The following is an 18,549-nucleotide window of genomic DNA, read 5'->3' on the forward strand; positions in this document are numbered from 1 at the left end:
TTGCCATTTCTTTACTACGGGAGAAGTGAAGCATCTTTTTCCTTGGAACATCGCCTGGGGTCAGAAGACCCAGCTGGAGACAAGAGCGGGACTCAGCGGAGCCAGGCGGCCCCGCCGACAACACCCACGGCTCCACTCACTTCCCCGGCTCCTCTGTTTTTCGGCGCTTTCCTTCCTCCCCCACAATATTCAGATTCCTGGAACCAGGCTCGGTGACCTCACGGCGGTGACTTCACATCCGGGACCTTCTGGGAATTCTCAGCAGCACTTTTTCGTTAGAAAACTAACGAGGGAGGAGGAAGGGGGTGCGTCCGGGGAGGGACGCCGGAGCTCCGGGGGAAGGAGGGAGGGAGCCGCGCAGAGGCCTCTTCCTCCTTCCGGTCGGGGGTGGGTGGGGCTGGCAGCGGCGTGCGGCAGGGCTGCTGCTGGCGAGACCTGAGGCCCCGCCCCCTGCCTCTCACTCCCCCGCCCCGAGAAGGGCGCGCGCGCCTCCCACGGGACGTGGATCCCGGCGCTTGTCGCTACAGGTTTGGGACCCGGGGCCCCAAGCTGATCCTCTGCCAGTTTTCTTCCGAAGTTAGGTCAACGTCTTACTTGGCAGCCCTGCAACAGGTGGGGAGCGGGTAACTTCATGGGGGAAGAAATTGTGTGTGTGTCGCTGACTGGCAGGTACCAGTGGGGGCGGGGTACGGGAAACGCAACAAATCCAAAGTTTACAGTGGCGTTTTCCAGGCTACAAAACTGCATAAGGTTGAGAGGTCAGAGAAGGACAACCTCCGTGGCTTTTGTTTCCTTGAAGGGGTTGCCTCAGAGCTGAGTCTTCAATACAAAGCTATCCAGAAATGACAGGAGGGCGAAATGAGGGGGGCTGCTTCTCTTCCATTAAAAAAAAAAAAAAAATTTTTTTTTTAGAATATATTTTACAACTGTGGTGGTTAAAGATGAAGATACTAATGTTATATATTAAACTGTTCTCTATAACTTCAAAGTTGTTTTTTTCCTTCTGATTCTGAAAGAAATTAGAATATTTTCATGGACCCCTCAAGTATTGTGGGCCTGAGGCTCCATCCATGCCTGCTGTGCCCATTGGGTAAGCTAGCCCTGGACAAAGGCCGGGCAGCATGACAAAGCCTGGATAGAACATTAAAGGACCTGGAAGGTCTGATTCTCTTGGGGAAATGAGAGAGGCTATAAACACAGGTGGCAGCTGCACAAGAAGGGCCTTGAATGACCTGAGGAGTGTGGATTTTATGGTGGAGGTGGTGAGGAGCCACTGCTGGGCCTGACTGGAGGGTTGACCCTGGGATAGGACTGGAGGTGGGCTGGCTGTTGCCTTAATGACATCCAAACTTTTGCTGAGCCACAGTTGAGATGGAAGGGGGGGAAGGGGAAGCCACAGATTGATGTGAGGGCGCTGGGACCTGGAGAAGCCTGGGCTGACTTCTTTGGGTCATCCCTCATGGAAAGGAGAAAGCAAGAGGAGATACTGTACTGGTTCCAGGACTTCGGAAAGATCAAATGAAAAGTCCTTCACCAGCCACGAAGCAGGGAACCTACCTTAATAGATGTTTAGGGGGCTTCAGGGCCACCTCTTGCCCAGATCTCCGCGGTGGTTCCTACTAGCTATTCCATCCGCCTCTCTCCTGCGCAAGGCACCTCTCCAAAGCTCCATTCCCATTGGGCTGTTTTCCTGCTCCCCATGGGCCAGAGGACAAAACCACAGTCCTCACCTGGGCATTTCCAGAGTTCAGAATGAGAAAAAACAGACTGGGTTTTCAACACCCCTACAGTAGATCAGTGTTCCAGAATCTCATTTGGCTACATGTTTCTCAGTCTCCAATAACTGCCCTTTCTCTCCCACCCTCCACTCCCTGCCAGAAAACAAAAAACAAACCAAAAGCTATGCTTGACTCCCGCCTTCCAATGCAAACACTGGTCTTCCTCCAGAGCAGGCCAGGCCAAAATCAAGGGCCGGGACAGGAACTATAAGGGAGAAGAACTGGGCTCGAATGACTCATTGAAAGACAAGTCTTCATTTATTCACCATAAGCCATGGATTGAGCTCCTACTATGTGCTTTTGTACCACTCTAGATACTGGAGATACAAAAATAAACAAAGAAGTGGTTGGCATGGAGATGATATTCCAGGGGAGGAAGACTTGGCTGTGGAGATAGCACTTTCCAAAGACGATCACGTAGAATATTACCTCTTCCTCATCAAAAGGTACTAATAACCCTTCTATTCAGTCTAGGCAGACTTGTGACTCATCTGTAACCAACAGAATGCAGCCCAAGTGATTTTGTGTGACTTCTGTGGCCAGATCATAAAAGGTGATGCAACTTCTACCTTGTTAGTTGGGACACATGCCTTCGGAAACTTGAAATAAAATGCAGGAAATCCAGCCATTCTGAGAATGCCATACTTTGAGGAGGCCCAGGCCACATGGAGAGGCCATGCATATGTGGTTTGTCTGACATCCCAGCTGAGGTCCCGGCCAAGTAGCCAGCATCAATTGCCAGGCATTTGAGTGAGAGAGTTTTCAGACCCTAACTGTCCAATTACCCCCAGCCTTAGACTGAGGCTAAGTTGAGGCCCCACACATCATAGCAGAGAGACAAGCCATGTCCAGTGTGTTCTATCCAAATTGCTGACCCACAGAATTCATAAGCATCATAAAATGGTTTTTTAGACCACTAAACTTGGGGTGGTTTGCTCTGCAGGAATAGTATCCAGAACACTGACATTAAACAAGCAAATATGTGAACAAAGATAATTTTATATTGTAATAGGTCCTCAGGAAAACAAAACTAACTCAGCATGTTAACTTGGAGGAAGGCCTCTATAGATGGGGAAAGGGGGTGGGATAAGTGGGGGAGGCAAGGGAGGTATAGATCAAGAAAGGTCTTTTTGGAGAGACATTTGAACTGGAATGTGAGTGAGAAAGAGCCCAACCACTAAAGATCTGGGAGAAGAGACTTCTGGGCAAGGGATACAGGAGATGCAAAGGCCCTGAGACAGGAATCAGCTTGGTGTGTTCTGTGAAACCCAGGAAAGCCAGTGTAACTAAGGGAGATGTGGGTGAGGAGGAGAGTAGGGCAAAGAAGTTGGAGAGGAAGCTTGAGAAGCAAGTCATTCTGGTCTTAGAGGCCGCTGAGAGGAGTTAGATTTCAGACTGAGCGAGCTGAAAGCTTGCAGAGGGTATTATACAGGAGTGACTTGGTCTGGTAAATTCTTGATAAGGGCTTTAGGTGCCAGGTAGATGACAGTCTGTAAAGACAGGGCAAAGGGAAGACCACTTGGGAGGCTATGGCAGTGGTTCAGTAAAGCGGGGATGGATGGTGGCCTGGGACAGGATGATAGCGGTGAAGATGAGGACTGTTGGGTAAACTCGGAACAGAGGCAGTGACAGAGTAATGAGAAGGGAGGAGGCGCCCAGCCGGCAGGAAGGTCCCGGGCGGGGCTGCGACGTGGGTGAGGACCGGAACCCGCATCCTTCTGGAATCCGGGAGGGAGGCTCTGAGCTGGGGCTGGCCAGGACGGCGCGTACTGGCGTCCGGCGTCTGCCGCGCGGAGCCTGCCCCTGGCTGCGCGCCTGCCTGCCCGGTGTTTCCCAGCAACGGCTACAGCCACCCAAAACGTTCCGAACCCAGCGGCCCGGGTGATGTCATCGTCACCTTGGAGACAGCGGATGGGAACACGCCCCCTCCAGGCACGGGGCGGAGTCTGGGCACCCACGCTCCTCTTCAGAGCCCCACCCCCTCTCGGGCAGGAAGGGAAGGTGGTGCTTCGGGCTCCGCTGCAGGTGGGATGGGAGGTGTGCAGGGCCCTGGGCGAGTAGCTGCTGGTTTTCTTGGTGTGCGCTGCCACCAGGATGCTCACCACCTACCCAACAACCTCTCCGGTCTCTTCCTCGTAGGCCGCCCCCTTTAGCTGTTAGGACTTGGCTCTTCATGTCCTTCAGGTCACTTCCTCAGAGATGCCTTCCCCAACCACACAAGCTAAAGTAACTGCCAACCTTCTTGTGGGCTACTTGTTTTATTTCCTTTGCTCCCTTCTAAAATTACCTTCTCTGTTTGTAATATGTCTTCCCATAAGGTCAAGGATAAATTCTACCATGTTCATCTGTATTCCCTGGAAGGAATCTGGCATGAATTAAGTGCTCAATAAATGTTAGTTGGATGAGTCAGTGAATTCGCTCAATCATTTCATCTCACACATGGGTGCATTTATTCGACATTTGTTCAGTGCCTTCTAGGCACTCGTGATAAGCAGTAAGGATACTGAGATAAACAAGACAGGGACTCCACCTGGAGGTGAGAAAAAGAGATAGATTAAAACAAATAATTATAATATGAAAAGTGAACTTCCTTGAATTCCAGACACTGGGCCTATCTCCAAGCACTTTATGCATATTAATTCACTTAATCTTCACAATAGTAAGCACTATAATCGTCCCCACTTAACAAATGAGAACACTGAGAACAGGCATGCCTTAAGCTGAGACCAACAGAGGGCAGTGGAGGGAAACGTGGTAAAGGGGGGTTATAGTAAGATGTGTAGCCAGCCCAGGTAGGTAGATTTGCTGTCTTAATTGCTCACAAACACCAGTCTTCCAGGTGGCAGGCTGCTTCCAGCTCAGAGCTCTGCTGCCGCAGGGGAACACCTGTCAGTGGGGCAGGCAACGATGAATCTGGGAGGGGTGTGGAGGACTGAGCCCTGGGTGGTAAGATGAGAGCCCACCTGTTCAATAAAAGCAAACTGTGGACAAGTTCCTACCTAACCTTGTTGGGGGCAGGGTGTGTGTGTGTACATATGTATGTATGTAGGGGTGGACAATTGTTGATAAAGCCCCTTCCTGTTCAGAAGGGTAAACTCAATATTCAAAAAACTAAGATCGTGGCATCTAGTCCCATAGCTTCATGGTAAATAGAAGGGGGAAAAGTGGAAGCAGTGACAGATTTTGTTTTCTTGGGCTCCAAAATCGCTACGACTGTGACTGCAGGCACGAAATTAAAAAAACACTTCCCTCTTGAAACAAAAGCTCTGACAAACCTGGACAGTGTATTAAAAAGCAGGAATATCACTTTGCCGATAAAGGTCTGTATAGCCAAAGCTATGGTTTTTCCAGTAGTCATGTACCTCTGTACATGTGAGAGTTGGACCATAAAGAAGGCTAAGTGCTGAAAAATTGATGCTTTTGAACTGTGGTGTTGGAGAAGACTTGAGAGTCCCTTGGACTGCAAGATCAAACCAGTCAATTCTAGAGGAAATCTACCCTGAATATTCATTGGAAAGACTGATGCTGAAGTTGAAACTCCAATATTTTGGCCACCTGATGCGAAGAGCTGACTCATTGGAAAAGACCCTGATTCTGGGAAAGACTGAAGGCAGGAGGAGAAGGGGATGGCAGAGGATGAGATGGTTAGAAAGCATCACTGACTCAGCGGCCATGAATTTGAGCAAACTCTGGGAGATAGAGAAGGGCAGGAAAACCTGGCATGCTGCAATCCATGGAGTCACGAAGAGTTGGACACAACTGAGCAACAACATACCAAAGGGTATTTAGGAGATGCAGAAATTATACTCACTCCCACCTCTGGGTTTTTGCGTGTGCTCATCTGCCTAACTGGCACTCCCCACCCCTGCCCATTGCCCGGTAATTGGCTTTTTGTTACTAAGATCTCAGTTGAAAACTCTTTTTCCCCCCTTGGGGAGATCTGCCTTGGCCACACTCTCTAAGGCAATCGCCTGTCGCTGTCACGTGACATGTTTTATAATTCCTACCGCACAGTGGGAGAGTGGCCTAGCCTGTCGCTGTCACGTGACATGTTTTATAATTCCTACCGCACAGTGGGAGAGCGGCCTAGCCTGTCGCTGTCACGTGACATGTTTTATAATTCCTACCCCACAGTGGGAGAGTGGCCTAGTCAGGTACGTCACCCTTATTCCTCATCTGATATTTCCTATTTATTCATAGTCTCCCTGCCTTCTCATTCGAGAGAGTCAGTTCCTTGAATGTGATGGAGTCTGATGATCCCATTAGGCCTTACCTCTGGGTCCATGCTGCCCAGAACAGGTCTGGCATGCAGTAGTTGCTCAGTGCTGTTTGAAAGTATGGAAAGGGTCCTTTACCAGATCTTCCTGGCTTTCCAGGCTGGTCTGTGCCCGCCCCTTCCCAGGAACCTCTGCACATTGTGCCTGGTCTGACCCGGAGGAAGTGACCCAGCAGTCTTGGCCGTTGGAGTTCTCCTGGCTTGTGGCCCTCCCTCCTTCCTGGGCCTGACTGGGCCATTCTTCCACTCTCGGCAGATTCCACTCCAGGGAGATGTCCGAGAACCTCTAGGTGGGGAAGCCAGAGGTGTGGGGCCAGCAGTGTATGTATATGTGGGGGCGTGGGGAGTAAGGAGAGTGGGGGATGGGTGGGCCTCGCTGGTTCCCAGCCAAGATGGTAGAAGAAGGGGGTGGCTTTTCTGAGCCTTCCAACACTGCTGCTTGCAGGAAAACAGGGCAGCTAGAGATGTGGCTGCTTTTCCCCTGGAGTGAGGACCCAGACTCTGTGTACAGACAGACACGGAGAGAAGGGAATAAAACTTTGGTTTATTAGACTGTATCCTTCTTCTTTGGGGTACAAAGTGAGAGGCTGTGGGGGTGGAGAGAATCTTTGGCTTCTAGGGACATTGGTGATCGTAGACTTTGTCTGTGTGAAATTTGTGCTGCCAGGATGACCCGCTGAATGAGGGAGGTGCTGATGACGGGGCCCTTCTGGGGCCCTAGTCAACATGTAACAGAGACCAATCCGGCTGGCCCTGTCTTCTCTAGGAATTAAAGAGCAGAAGGCTGAGAACATTTGACTCGTATTAAAGAAATAAAGATTGAAAAAGTGGAAGGTCGCTCAGGGGGCTCAGTCGCAGGCAGTGGCATGCAGACTCACTTGTGTTGGCGTGCGGGCCAGACCTGTGTGAGAAGCGTGTGTTTCTGTACACATTATATGCTCCACAAGCAGCCACAAGCCCCCATTCTGTTGCTGGGCTTGGGCTACTCCGGAGGGCTTCTTCCCTACCATCCCCCCCTGCCTTTTGCAAGAACCTGGCCCATGGATGCTACTGATGAAAGGGAAACTGCCCCTGGATCTCAGAACATGCCCTTTCTTTTTGGTTCTTTCTCCGTGCGTGCAGGAGGTGAGCACCCACCTCCGTCCCGGGTCCCTGGAGGTGGGTGGAAGACTGTGGTGGCAGATGGAGGGGCTCACTGCGCAGCTGGTGTGGGGTGGCCACAGGGCACACGCAGCATCTCAGCTTCTGCCAGGCCGGTGCTGAGCCCAGTCTGGCTGTGCAGAAACTGCCTCATCAAGGGGGAAGTGTGGTGCCCGAGGTGGGGGCCTGGGCCCCTGGGTGGCTCGGCGGGCTCAGTGACCGTGGTGGGGGACACGAGCGCTGTGGTCCTGCACTGGCCCACCCTCTCAGTCCCTGCTCCTGTGGCTCCGTCGTGCCGGGAGCCACCCGGCGCTGTCTGCGGCTCCAGAGCACTCTTCTGCCTGGTGGGCAGGGCGCTGGCTGCAGCAGGGTCAGGTGGTGGCGGTCCAGAGAGCTGGGGGGCCTCTTTCTCTCCAGCCTTGTGCCAGATATCTTTCTGGTGGGGCTGAGTCTGGCATTCATCCTGTGTGAAATGTGCCCTCTTCACAGAGATCTCAGGGTTGCCCCTGGGGCTGGCCTCCTCCGGAAGCTTCCTTGTGGCCGACTCCATGGAGATAAAGGTTGGGGAGGAGGGTGACTCTCTGCTGAGAGGTAACGCTTGGGGAAGGTGCGAGTCTTCTCTCAAGGTCTCCAGCTTCCTGGTGGAAGGGGTGGCCAGGGCTGCTTGGCTTCCGGCCTCTGAGTGATTTCTGACCTTGGCTTGACTCTGGACCTCAGTATGGCTTGTAACCTCAGTTTGGCTCTTGACTAGAGTTTGACTTTTGACCTCCTGGCCTGAGCAGTTGGGCCTGACTCTCCCGCTGTCTGTGACACTGATCTCTTGGGCACTGTGTTCCTTTGGGGGTCCCTGGGAATGGCCCCTGGTGTTAGTCCCAGTCTGGAGGCTAGACATGGAGCTGAGTGCCTTGTGCACGGCCTCCTCGATGTCCAGCAGCCTGGCCAGGGTCTGTTCCTTCAGCCGGGCCACTTCTGTGCTAACCCTCGTCAGCTCCCCAAAGGCCTGCTCCACCGAGGCCTCAGGCTTGTGGGGGGTAGCGGGAGCCGGAGGGGCTCCTGGCAGCTGGGGCACAGCCTCAAAGAGCCTCTGCAGCGCCTGCACGTCCACAGTGCTTTCGGCCTCCTTCTCCAGAGCTTGCACCTGGCTCAGGAGGCCCTGGAGCTCTTGCTGGCCTCCCTGCAGAATCTCAGGGCTCTTGGGGGCCCCTTGCTGGGAACTGTCCGAGCACTTCTCTCCTGTGAGGCTAGGGCCCTGCTGCAGTGAGATGGGGTGGCTGCTGAGAGCTGAGAGCCTGAGGGGGTCAGGGCTGTGGTTGTTGCTGCCTATCGCCTGGCTCTTGGTGGGGCTGGGGGCCACGGTGCTGGGGCCATGCTGGGGGCTGGGCTGGCTCTGTCCAGCAGGGCCCTGGGGTAGAGATACTCGGCCCTGGTCTGCAGCGATGGAGGCCCTGTGTGGCCGAGGGTCGTGGTTGGCTGTAGCAGTCTCACCTTGTTTGTGTTTCCCTTGCCCCCCCTCCTCAGCGGCGCTGTGAGCCAGGGCTGCGGGCTTGGACAGCCAGCGAGGAAGGGGGAGCTGGCTTAAGTGTGCAGGTTTGGGGGGCAGCTGGGGCTTTTTTCTCAGGTGTGTGGGAGGCTCCGGTTTCAGGGTCTTTGTCTGTGGCTGCCCAGGGCTTTTCTGGCCAGCAGGGCTGTTGTGGGAGTGGAGAAGGGGGTCTTGCGTGGGCTTGGAAGTCTGCCGGATGGAATTCTCATCATGCCTGGGTTGGGCTGGGAAGTCCGGTCCCGTCACAGAAGCTGGGAGAGGAGGAGGAGGAGGAACAGAGGTGTTACGAGAGTGCAGACTGGCACCTGCCGCCCGAGGCTCAGAGGCCCGAGTGTGGTGGGCTGAGGCAGCCTTCAGGGTGGTCTCTGCAGCTTGGAGGCCCCCTGGGCCGAGTCCTGCCATCACCTTCTCTGGAGGCCCCCAGGCCTTCTGTGTGTGGCCCCCCAGCTCCTCTTGCCCGGGCCCGAGACTCTGACCCAGGCCTTCCAGGAGTGGAAAGGGTCCTTGCCCAGATGGCCAGACAGCCCCGGGTAGGTCAAAGGTCCTGGCGGGATGAGCAGTGTAGATGCCATCCTGAATAGTCACCCACCCCCCAGATAGCCCTCCAGGCAGTGCTTTCTGTTCCCCACTGACCTTGCTGGGGGCTGCTGGGATCCTGGGGTTGCCTCCCGCCAGAGGCTTGCTGTTGCTCTGGGCAGTCCCTGCGGCCGGTGCTTGCGGAAGCCCGTCCTGGGTGGGCAGAGAGGCGGCCCCAGGGGTGGGGCCCGGCTTGTGCTTGCTCCGAGCTTGCTGCTGCAGGCTTTGGGCTTGGGCTGTTGGCGTCCTTCGACTCTGCATAGTGACCTGGAGGGCTGGAAACCTAGGTCCTGGGGGCATAGTCATGGCTCCCTCTGACTTTCCTAAAGCTGCCGTCCCTTTCTGCCCAGTGCACCTGCTTTCCTGCTTTTCTTCCCCAGCCAGAGAGACTGCCTTTCCAGCGGCCTGTGGGGCGCAGGGGGTGGCCCCCAGCCCTCTCAGATGCCCCATCCCCTTGCCAGGGTCCAGTGGGGGAACGTGGATGATGCTTTCAGCTGGGGGCAGCTTCTGGGCCCCCTTGCTGGCCGGCACTGGACTTGAGTCAGCCGGTGGCTCCCACCGCAGATTGTGCAGGCCACTCAGGTCTCCTTTGTTTATGCAGCCGGCCAGCAGCTGCACACTGCTCCTTTCGGGGGCCCTGCTGGCTAGCCAGGGTTGCAGGGAGTAGGCAGTCAGCGCCACCAGGCCCCGCTCTGTCTCCTGCATCACCAGCCCCGTCCTCCCCGCCGAGGTCCCGAGGCCACAAGCCAGCAACTGCTGGAACTCAGGGTCCATGTCTTCGATGCTCCCGCTGCTGCCTGGCGCTGGCAGCTTCAGCGGCTTGAGGTGAAGCTGGCCCGCGGGGTCCTCCTGCACCAGCAGCCCCTGCTGGTCCACGTCTGCCCGGCGCAGCACTTGGCGGACAATCCTGGGGAGTTCCCCAGACACCAGCTCCTCCTTCCGAACATGGGGGCTGTCCTGCCCTGGGCATGGGAGCACGTACCTGGCGAGGCAGAGCTCCCCTGGCCCTCGGGCCTCCATGAGGATGCCTCCATGGTGCAGGACGCCAGGCGTGGCATGCAGCGTCCGCAGGGTCCCCTCGGCCGCAGTCTCTTGCCTCTCCGGCACCCCCTTGCCCGAGGGACCCACGGGCTGCTCTTCCTGGAGGTTGCCCCCTCGGATGCTCTCAGCTGCCAGGGAGCCCATGGGGCAGTTCTCAAAGAGCCAGGTGAACTTGTGCACTGAGCCCGCTGGGATGGGCTCAGGGATTTCCCTGGGTCCCTGGTCTTCTCTCTTGCCTGCCTCCAGAGCCTGGAAAACCTCCTTCTGACGAGACACCTGCCCCGAGGGGATGTCCACTCTGCTGCAGTACCGCACAGGCCCCCTTCCGCAGGGGTGGCCCGCGGCCTGCAGAGGCTCAGTTTCAAAGACGTGTCTCTCCGTCTGTCTTTCCCCAGCCTGGACCTGGCTCACCTCCAGGTGCTGCTCCTTGGAGCCTTCAGGCCAGACCGGGGATTGGGGCGCGAACATCCAGGTGCACGACCGTGCCTTGCTTGTGAGGTCTGTGACCTCTGACCCCTGCCTCTCGGCCAGCTCACTCATCGGGCACGTCTCGAACAACCAGCGGATGGTCTGCACGTCACCCTTGTGGGGTGTTTCGGGCTGAGGGCCTCCCTGAGGCTTTCCTTCTTCTTCCTCTCGTTCCTGCTGCTCCCGTTGGTGGATTACCTCCAGGGGCTGTGTCTCAAAGAGCCACCGGGTAGTGCCCACATCTCCAGCCACCACTTCCTGCTGGGTGATACCCCGCACCACATCGACGGTACTGGGGCTTCGGCCTAGTCGGTCTAGGGGCTGTGTCTCAAACATCCACTTGTAACCCTGCACGTCACCTCCGACTACCTGTTCTCTGCTGACGGAGGTCAGGGCATGGAGGTGACCTTTGCCATCCTGCATGGCGTACACTGGGGACCCTGTGTCCTGGGACTGCCCGGCAGAATCAGTTCCTTCTGCTCTGCATATGCTCCCAGGGGCCAAAGCTTCCCCCTGCCCGATACTGTCCAGGGGAAGGGTCTCAAAAAGGTTCTTGAAGGTCTTCACATCTCCCTTCACCCCATCCCTCTGGGGGGCACCCTGAGAGAGGGTTGGTGCTGAGGGGTCAGCATTGGATAGATGCTCGTTTGTGAACCTCTCGCCCTCCTGGGGACCCACCCGCTGGAGATGACCCACTTGGACATTGTCTCTGAGGGTGTCCAGGGGCTTCGTCTCAAACAGCCACAGGGTGGAGCGGACGTCACCGGGGACCACTGCCTCTTTGGGTGGGGCCTCTGCTCCGGCCTCCTCTTCCCCCTTGAGAGTGTCTAATGCTCGGGTCTCAAACAGACGCCGCTGCTGCTGAACATCTGGACCAGGAGGGATAAGGTCCGGGGATGGCTGGAAGTCCTGCTCATCCACTAAGATCTCCCGGATCGCATCCAGGGGCTGTGTCTCAAAGATCCAGCGAGTCGCGCTGACATCAGGCCGGGCTGCCTCCTCCAGGGAGATCCCCCGGATCACCCGCACCTGGCTGGGGTCCCGGTTGATGGCATCCAGAGGCTTGGTCTCGAAGAGCCAACGGCCAGACCTCACTGCGTTGCTTTGGATCTCCTCCCGGTAGGCGGCCTTGACCTCGTGGATGGCGCCCTCTGAGTCCTGGATGGCACACAGCGGCTCTGTTTGGAATAGCTTCACCGTCTTCTTCACATCGCCTTTCAGCTCCTGGATCTCTGAGCGCAGCTCCAAGGGGCTCTGCTCCTGGGTGGAGGGGCGGGAGCCAAGGCGGTCCAGTGGCCGTGTCTCAAAGAGCATCCTGGTACCCTGGACGTCTCCACTGGCTGCAGGCTCCCTCACTGTAGCCTCTGATGCTTCAGTACGAACTGTCAGCGCATCCAGCGGCTTCGTCTCAAACAGCTGGCGGGCTGCACGCACGTCCCCTCCAGATGGCCGAGGTCCAGCTGGCTCCTGGTTTATACTATTAGCAAAGGAGCCTTCCTCAAACTTGCGGGAGGTGGCCTGGACGTTGCCACCAGGCACGGACTCCTTGGCAGGTGGCTTCTCATGGTCCCCAATGGCATCGAGCCGCCAGTTCTCAAAGATCCAGCGCATGCATTGGACATCACCCTCGGTGGGCTCCTCGGAACCCAGGACCTCAGCCAAGTCTTCAGCCACGGCCTCAGCCAGATTCTTGCGGAGCTCAGGGTGGATGTGCTTGTAGAGGCGGCGGAGCTCGCTGGCTTGCCGCTGCTGGTGGAACTTGGAGAAGGACTCCTTGGGTGGCGGCGGTGGTAGATCCTCCAGGGCAGGTGGTGGAGGGAGGGGCAGGTCCTCTGTAGCTGCCATCGGGATGGTTGGGGTGGGGGCCACCTGCGTCTGGGCATTGGCCATCCTTCTGAAGAGAGGGGGCAGAGATGAGGATGGGGTTGGGGGATTTCAGTGGGGTGGGGGTTGGTTGTAGAGTAGCCCTAGGTGGCATGTGCTTAGAGACCACCCCTCTCCCTTTCCAGACCTCCCCGGGGTCTCACCCCGCTACCTGAGTGGTTGGTCTGTGACTAGTCTTGAATTTAAGGCATATGGAGCCATCCATCATGTGGGTCCCTGCTCCAGAATCACCTGGGTTGTCACAGAGCCAGCAGGGCACTACAGGCTTTGAAACTCCGTCTTCCAGTTAAGGGGTGCCCAACCTGGCAGTGGGAAAACTGTTCCTGTCCTGTCCCATCCTTGCCTGCTTTTGCCAAAATCAGTTTTTCCCTAGTAGACTCCCAGGTGAGTGGCCTGGGGGAATTCTGATTTAAGGGATCCCAGCCAGGGAGAAGCAGATCCCTAAACTGGTGACTGGGCTTCCCTGTTGGCTCAGACGGTAAAGCATCTGCTTGCAATGAGAGAGACCTAGGTTTGATCCCTGGATTGGGAACATCCCCTGGAGGAGGGCTTGGCAACCCACTCCAGTATTCTTGCCTGGAGAATCCCATGGACAGCGGAGCCTGGCGTGCTACAGTCCATGGGATCGCAAAGGTTTGGACATGGACACGACTAAGTGACTAGCACACAAACTGGTGACTATTTCTCATGGAGAGAAATAGTTGTCAGTCACGTTTCCTTTCTCACCACCAGAGGGCGCACTTGTCCCTTTCACTGGGGGCTGTCCAGCCTTTAGCTTTTGGCTCTCCTTTTTCAGGCCAGGGAGGCAAAGCAGGGGCTGGCAGCTCTAGCTGCAGCAGAAGCAGTAAGGCTGAGAGAGTGTTCACCAGTTGTCTCCCAGTTAGGCAGAACTCAATTCTGAATCCTAACTAGGGGTTTTCTGAGCTAGGGGGACCTCTAGGATCTTCTGGCCAAACCAGTCTTGATTAAAGATGAGGAAACTGAGGTCCAGAGTCAGATCTCGGCGAATGAGGCGCAAGCAGTGCTGGATCGGGGTTTCTAAACACTTTAGGTAGGAAGTGTGACGCTTTCTCAGTGGCTGTGGTGGCCCTCTGTTTCCCAGCAGACACCCCAGGAGGGGAGGCGGTGAGACTGAGGGCCTTCCTGCAGCGATAGCCTCACCCCTTGCTCACGGACCCCCGTGCCCAACTGTGTGCAGCACGAACCTCCTGTGCACGCCTTCTTTCTCCCTCTTCATGCCCATCAGCTTCCGCCAAGGCACTGCCCCCCACGGCCCTGACCGCTCAAGCCCTTCTCTGGCCTCTGGCCTCACTGTCTTATCTGTCTCGTGACAGGTGTGCTAACAGTCCCCAGAGGCCAGTAGGGAAAGAATGAGAAGCACGTCCCCCTCACTGCCCCTGACCCACAGCTCTGCTCCACGCTCTGTGCTAAATATAGCCAAGGACCTGGCCTCCACACAGCGGCCCTGGGCCGGGGAGAGGTCAGGCTCAGCCAGTGGGACCCTGGGAGCCTGACCCGCCTCGGCTCCTTCTCTGCCCTGGGCTCCCTGATCCTGCCTCCTGAGCTGGCGTTTGGCCCCTGGCTGCGGGATGACCAGTGCTAGAACCGTGTTCTGGCCACAGGGACCTGGGGGTGGGGGAAGGGCTTCCGTCTCTCAACTACCTCAGAAGGGGGGAGACTAAGCCCTGCTTGTCCCACTCACACCCCAGCCTGTCCTCTGAAGACATCCAAGGAGTAGGACCTCTAAAGTCGGCAGTCCAAGTCTCATCACACGCTTCCTTTAGCCTGAGTTCTCATGAGGACCCCCTGCCAAAGGCAAAGGGGACCTTGATGGTCCCCACGTCCTCCCTGTCCTGTCACCAGTGTGGCCTGAGCAGATGGCAGGTATGGGCCACCAGCTCCACCCCACCTCCACCGCCTCCCCCAGGAATCTCCAGAATCCCTGCTGTGGTCACATGTGATCAGAATCAGAGTCCAGAGGGGGCAGAGCTGAGGACCCGCCGAGGTCACTGAGCCCAATCCCCTCATTGTTCGGAAAGGGAAACCGGCCCCCAGAGGGGAAGGAGCTGACCCTGGTGGCTCCACCACGCGGTTACAAGGTCTTCCCACCTCGTTTCTCAAGGATGGGGACCAGGCGGGGTGAAGGCCGAATTCAGAACTGGTGCCAGACTTTGGGTAAGGCCTGAACCCTAGGGGTGCCCCTGAGCTTGGCCTCCCATGACTGGGCCAGCCGCTCCGGGTGACCCCTGCTTTTGCCTCCAAGTCTGCTCTTTCTTGGCCCAGACCCCTTCACACATCTCTATACTTGGCAGTATACTCTAGCACTCAGACCTGGTCACCCCAGCTTTACCCCCCAGATCTTCCTTAAGGGCTTCCCTACTGGGCAAGTTGATGGCCCACATCACACCCAGGCCCTAGGCCATGTGGGGTGCCGGGCTCAGGCCAGCCCTGGGGAGACATTCCTGAGCCAGCTATGCCAAGACTTCTACCCACAGCAGCTGGGCACGGGGCTTGTCCTGGCAGCATAGTCAGGCCCCCTTGTCCTCCCCCGCCTCTTCTGTCCAGACACTGGGCCTAGCTGGGGCTTCTTGGAAAGAAAGCCTTAAGCCTGAGGAGCTCCGTACCTGATTTTAAAAATCACAACTCCAGACCACCTCCTCCAGGCTGTTTCTGGATTACGCCAGACTGGCTGGGACCTGCCCCTCGGTAGGCCTCAGGCCTGTGGCAGCCACTCTGAGCGCTACCATGGGGCTCACGGTAACTCTCTGGCAACTTCCTTGTGGGATCTTTATATCAGAGCCCTCCACTCACCTGCTCAGGTGTGTGGCCCCACCTTCCTCCCCTCACTCAGAGCTTCCACTAATACACGCTGCCCTGAGAGGGGCCAGAGGGGGTCCCGGCCTGGAGAACCAGCCCCATTGGTGTGGAGAGAAAAGGAGCGGGTTTCTCACCTGCGGGTTCTGCCTGGCTGTTGGGGTTTGGGGTCTTCGGCAGGTGAGGCCTGCGGCTCTGTCGGTTCCTCTTGTTTGGGCTGCTCTCGCTCTGCTGGCTCCGTCGGACGCCTTCTCGCTGCCCTAGCTCGGGGTCTGTGTCCCCTGCCAGCCTCAGCAGCTGCCTTTATCTGGCTGGTTAGGGGGTGGGCCGAGGTGGGGGCAGTGGGGGAGGCTAAGGTCAGAGTATGAAGTGGTTCAGTTATTTTTAGGGCTCTGGAAGTTACTCTCCATCTCGGGCATCAGTTACATGTCCTTTCTGCTAGGGAGGGGAAGAGGAGTGAGTGGGGGAGAGCTTCATTCATCCAAGTCTCCTCTGAGGATTGGGGTCAGTGACTCAGCTGTGGTGTGGGGTGCGGACATCCCAGACTATTCTGAGGGAATGAATAAGGAGGAGCATCTGACACCTGGTCAACTTGGCCCCCCATCCTGTGAGCCCCCACGTCTCTACCCCAGCCTCTGACTATGTCTGACGTGTGGCGTGTGCCCATCCTGCCAGGAGACTGGAGGCCCCCTGAGGGCAGGCCTAGGCCCTTGCTCCTCGTTTCCCAGCCTGGATACCCCTGAGAGTAAGGCCCTTCTTCTCCCCACTCCTGCGCTAGACCTTTCCCCTGTCTCTTCCATCCCTCCCCGCGTCCCACCGCACAGGTATATACAGCCCTGAGTGCACACAGCTGGGTTTGGGGGAGGACATATTCCAGGCCCCGGTTCTTCACCGGGTCCGGGATTGTCAGAGGATTCCCCAGCATGGTCTGCGGTGTTCACAGCAGATTATCTGGGTCTTGTTTACTGTCAGGCTCTCGCCTCTGACTCAGGGCCCAGGCTTTCTGGGAACGGAGGAGAGGGGAGGGGCAGCACGCGGGGAGCTGACTCGGGGGTTATTTCTGACCCGGAGTCATCAGCTTCCCGTCACAGAAGGAGTATGTGTGTATGTTTGTGTGTGGAGGTCACGGCTGCCCCTCCTTGGCTGCCCAGAGCCCAAGGGCCTTAATAGGCTCCAGAGATCCTGGCATTTAGGCTGGGAAGGGCAGTGTGGCGAGGGGCATCAGGAGACCACGCAGAGCACAAATGACTGAGGCATTTTGCCCAGGTTCCATGTCGAAGTTGTGTTCCGCTAGCTGGCAGAACAGGGTCTTTCTTCTGACATCCTGGGTGCCCTCTGGTGCCAGGAAGTGATGCCAGGCACTGCTCACTCTTTTCCATTGAGTCAGCGTCAGGCAGGCAGCATTGGCCTGGGGTGAGAAGAGGGGCATCGGGGAGCCCTCCTCCCTGGCCTCCTCTGATTCCCGCCTTTTTGCCCTTTCCTGCCCTAGCATGTATTTCCCGGATCCTGTCTCCCTGGGAAGGCAGGAATATACCCATCCTCTCGGGCCAAGGGAAGAGGAGCCTTAGTGCCTACCCTCTGGAGTGGTTTTGAGACTTGAATGAATTCACATATTAGAGGGTTTTGTGAGAGTGCTTAGCACATGGCCTGTGTTATACAAGGGCCTGATATACAGGTTATTACATACAAAAGAAAAGGAACGTGCCTGTGTGGAATCCACTTGTGTATTCACTGCAACTATGATAAACTCATGGTAGAAATTTCTCAGGCCTGGTTTGTTTTTATCTAATACAATTGTACTGCCTGATACAACTTCCACTAACCACATGAGACTATTTAAATAGGTTAAAATGAAACAAAATGAAAAATTGTGTTCCTGCATCCCATTAGCCACATTTTAAGTGCTCCATGGAGCAGAGTGCAAAATGTTTCCATCATTGTGGAAAGATCTCTGATAGCACTATCATAGACACTGAAAATCTCATCGAGGATGGTATTTCCTTCTTTGCCTTGGCTCCAAGGACACTCTGAGCTAAATGTTTAGACTTTCAGCAGGTAGACGCTGTGGGTTGCATCCTGTGTCACGGGGGTAAACAACTGTCCCTGTTGCCCGTCTCTGAGGGGTTTCCCAGAACAGGGGACTTTCAGTTTTAAAACTTGGAAAGTTCGAAGAAAAACAGGCTGAACTGGTCACCCTCTGTGTAATGTAACAAAATCACATCAAGGTGTCAGTGATAAGGCCATTAAGGCAGTGGTCAGGCATTATTTATCAGAGTATCTTTGGTGGTGGGGATGCTGGGCAGTTATCTTTTTAAAAGCCCCCTCAAATCATTTTGGGAAGGAGGCTGAGAGTAAATGGTTATCCTAAGGTCGAATGGCTGTGCTGGTTAATTGACCTGTCAGAAGGCAGAAGGGCTGGGAGGGAGTGGAGAGGGAAGGCCTCGTTTTTTCAGTGATTACAACCTGCCCCACCCCCCACTGCTTCTGGAGCTTAGTGTTTCCTGGTCTTGAGGGCACATTCCCCTGTCAGTCCATCCCTCTTCAGTGGGGCTCTGCTGAAGTTGGGGATTAGTCAGAAGCCCGTGCCTATCTCCCAGGAAAACGGGTACTCTGGCAGAGCTCAGAGTGAGCAGCTGGCGGTAGACTCACCTGATGTTTCAGGAGAGGCAGGACCCAGGAAAGGTTCAGAGCCAGGCTGCCTACCTGAGTTTGAATCCTGTCTGTGACACTTACTAGCTGTGTGACGTTGGCAAGTTACTCACCCTGTCTGTTCGTCAGTTCCCTCATCTATAACTTGGGCATACTAATAGTGTATACCTCAAAAGGTTGCTGGGAGGAATATACATCTGTTACACACACACACCACATTTGGTACAGTGCCCAGCATATGTAAACTCAACTTATGAGTAAGCTCAATACGTTCTCCCCTGGATCCCCACCACCGGCAACTTTCCCTGGTCCCAGATCCCAGTGTATGCTCTGGGTCCGAAGGCGAGTGTCCTTCAAAGCCCTGGCTGGCAGTCCTGGCCTCC

At 56.0% G+C, this 18,549-nt stretch overlaps 1 protein-coding gene and 1 long non-coding RNA gene across 4 annotated transcripts in view; one reads left to right on the top strand and one right to left on the bottom strand.

The window, feature by feature from the left end:
- The window catches only part of LOC138984716 (uncharacterized), a 35,746-nt gene continuing 17,197 nt past the window's right edge, over positions 1-18,549 (top strand). The window contains exons 1-2 of the long non-coding RNA XR_011461995.1: positions 1-612; positions 2,093-2,224. This is a non-coding gene — a long non-coding RNA (uncharacterized lncRNA). The remainder of the gene's footprint in view (positions 613-2,092; positions 2,225-18,549) is intronic.
- Positions 6,579-15,813, bottom strand: XIRP1 (xin actin binding repeat containing 1). 3 transcript variants are annotated; one of them, XM_014479923.2, is made up of 3 exons: positions 15,655-15,813; positions 9,368-12,713; positions 8,843-8,985 (listed from the first exon to the last, which is right to left on the bottom strand). In XM_014479923.2, exons 2-3 carry the CDS (start codon positions 12,707-12,709, stop codon positions 8,977-8,979), a joined length of 3,351 nt encoding a protein of 1,116 aa, XP_014335409.2. In that variant the 5' UTR covers positions 12,710-12,713; positions 15,655-15,813; the 3' UTR covers positions 8,843-8,976. The 3 variants fall into 3 exon arrangements, with proteins under 3 accessions (XP_005901187.2, XP_070216053.1, XP_014335409.2); XM_005901125.2 differs by having other exon boundaries at positions 6,579-12,713; XM_070359952.1 differs by having other exon boundaries at positions 6,579-12,710; positions 15,655-15,806.

This window comes from Bos mutus, chromosome 22 (genome assembly GCF_027580195.1).
Source record: "Bos mutus isolate GX-2022 chromosome 22, NWIPB_WYAK_1.1, whole genome shotgun sequence".
Classification (NCBI taxonomy): Eukaryota; Metazoa; Chordata; class Mammalia; order Artiodactyla; family Bovidae; genus Bos; species Bos mutus.

Coding starts and splice junctions, on each gene's coding strand:
- XIRP1 (XM_005901125.2), bottom strand. CDS start 12,709: ATGGCCAATGCCCAGACGCAGGTGGCCCCCACCCCAACCATCCCGATG.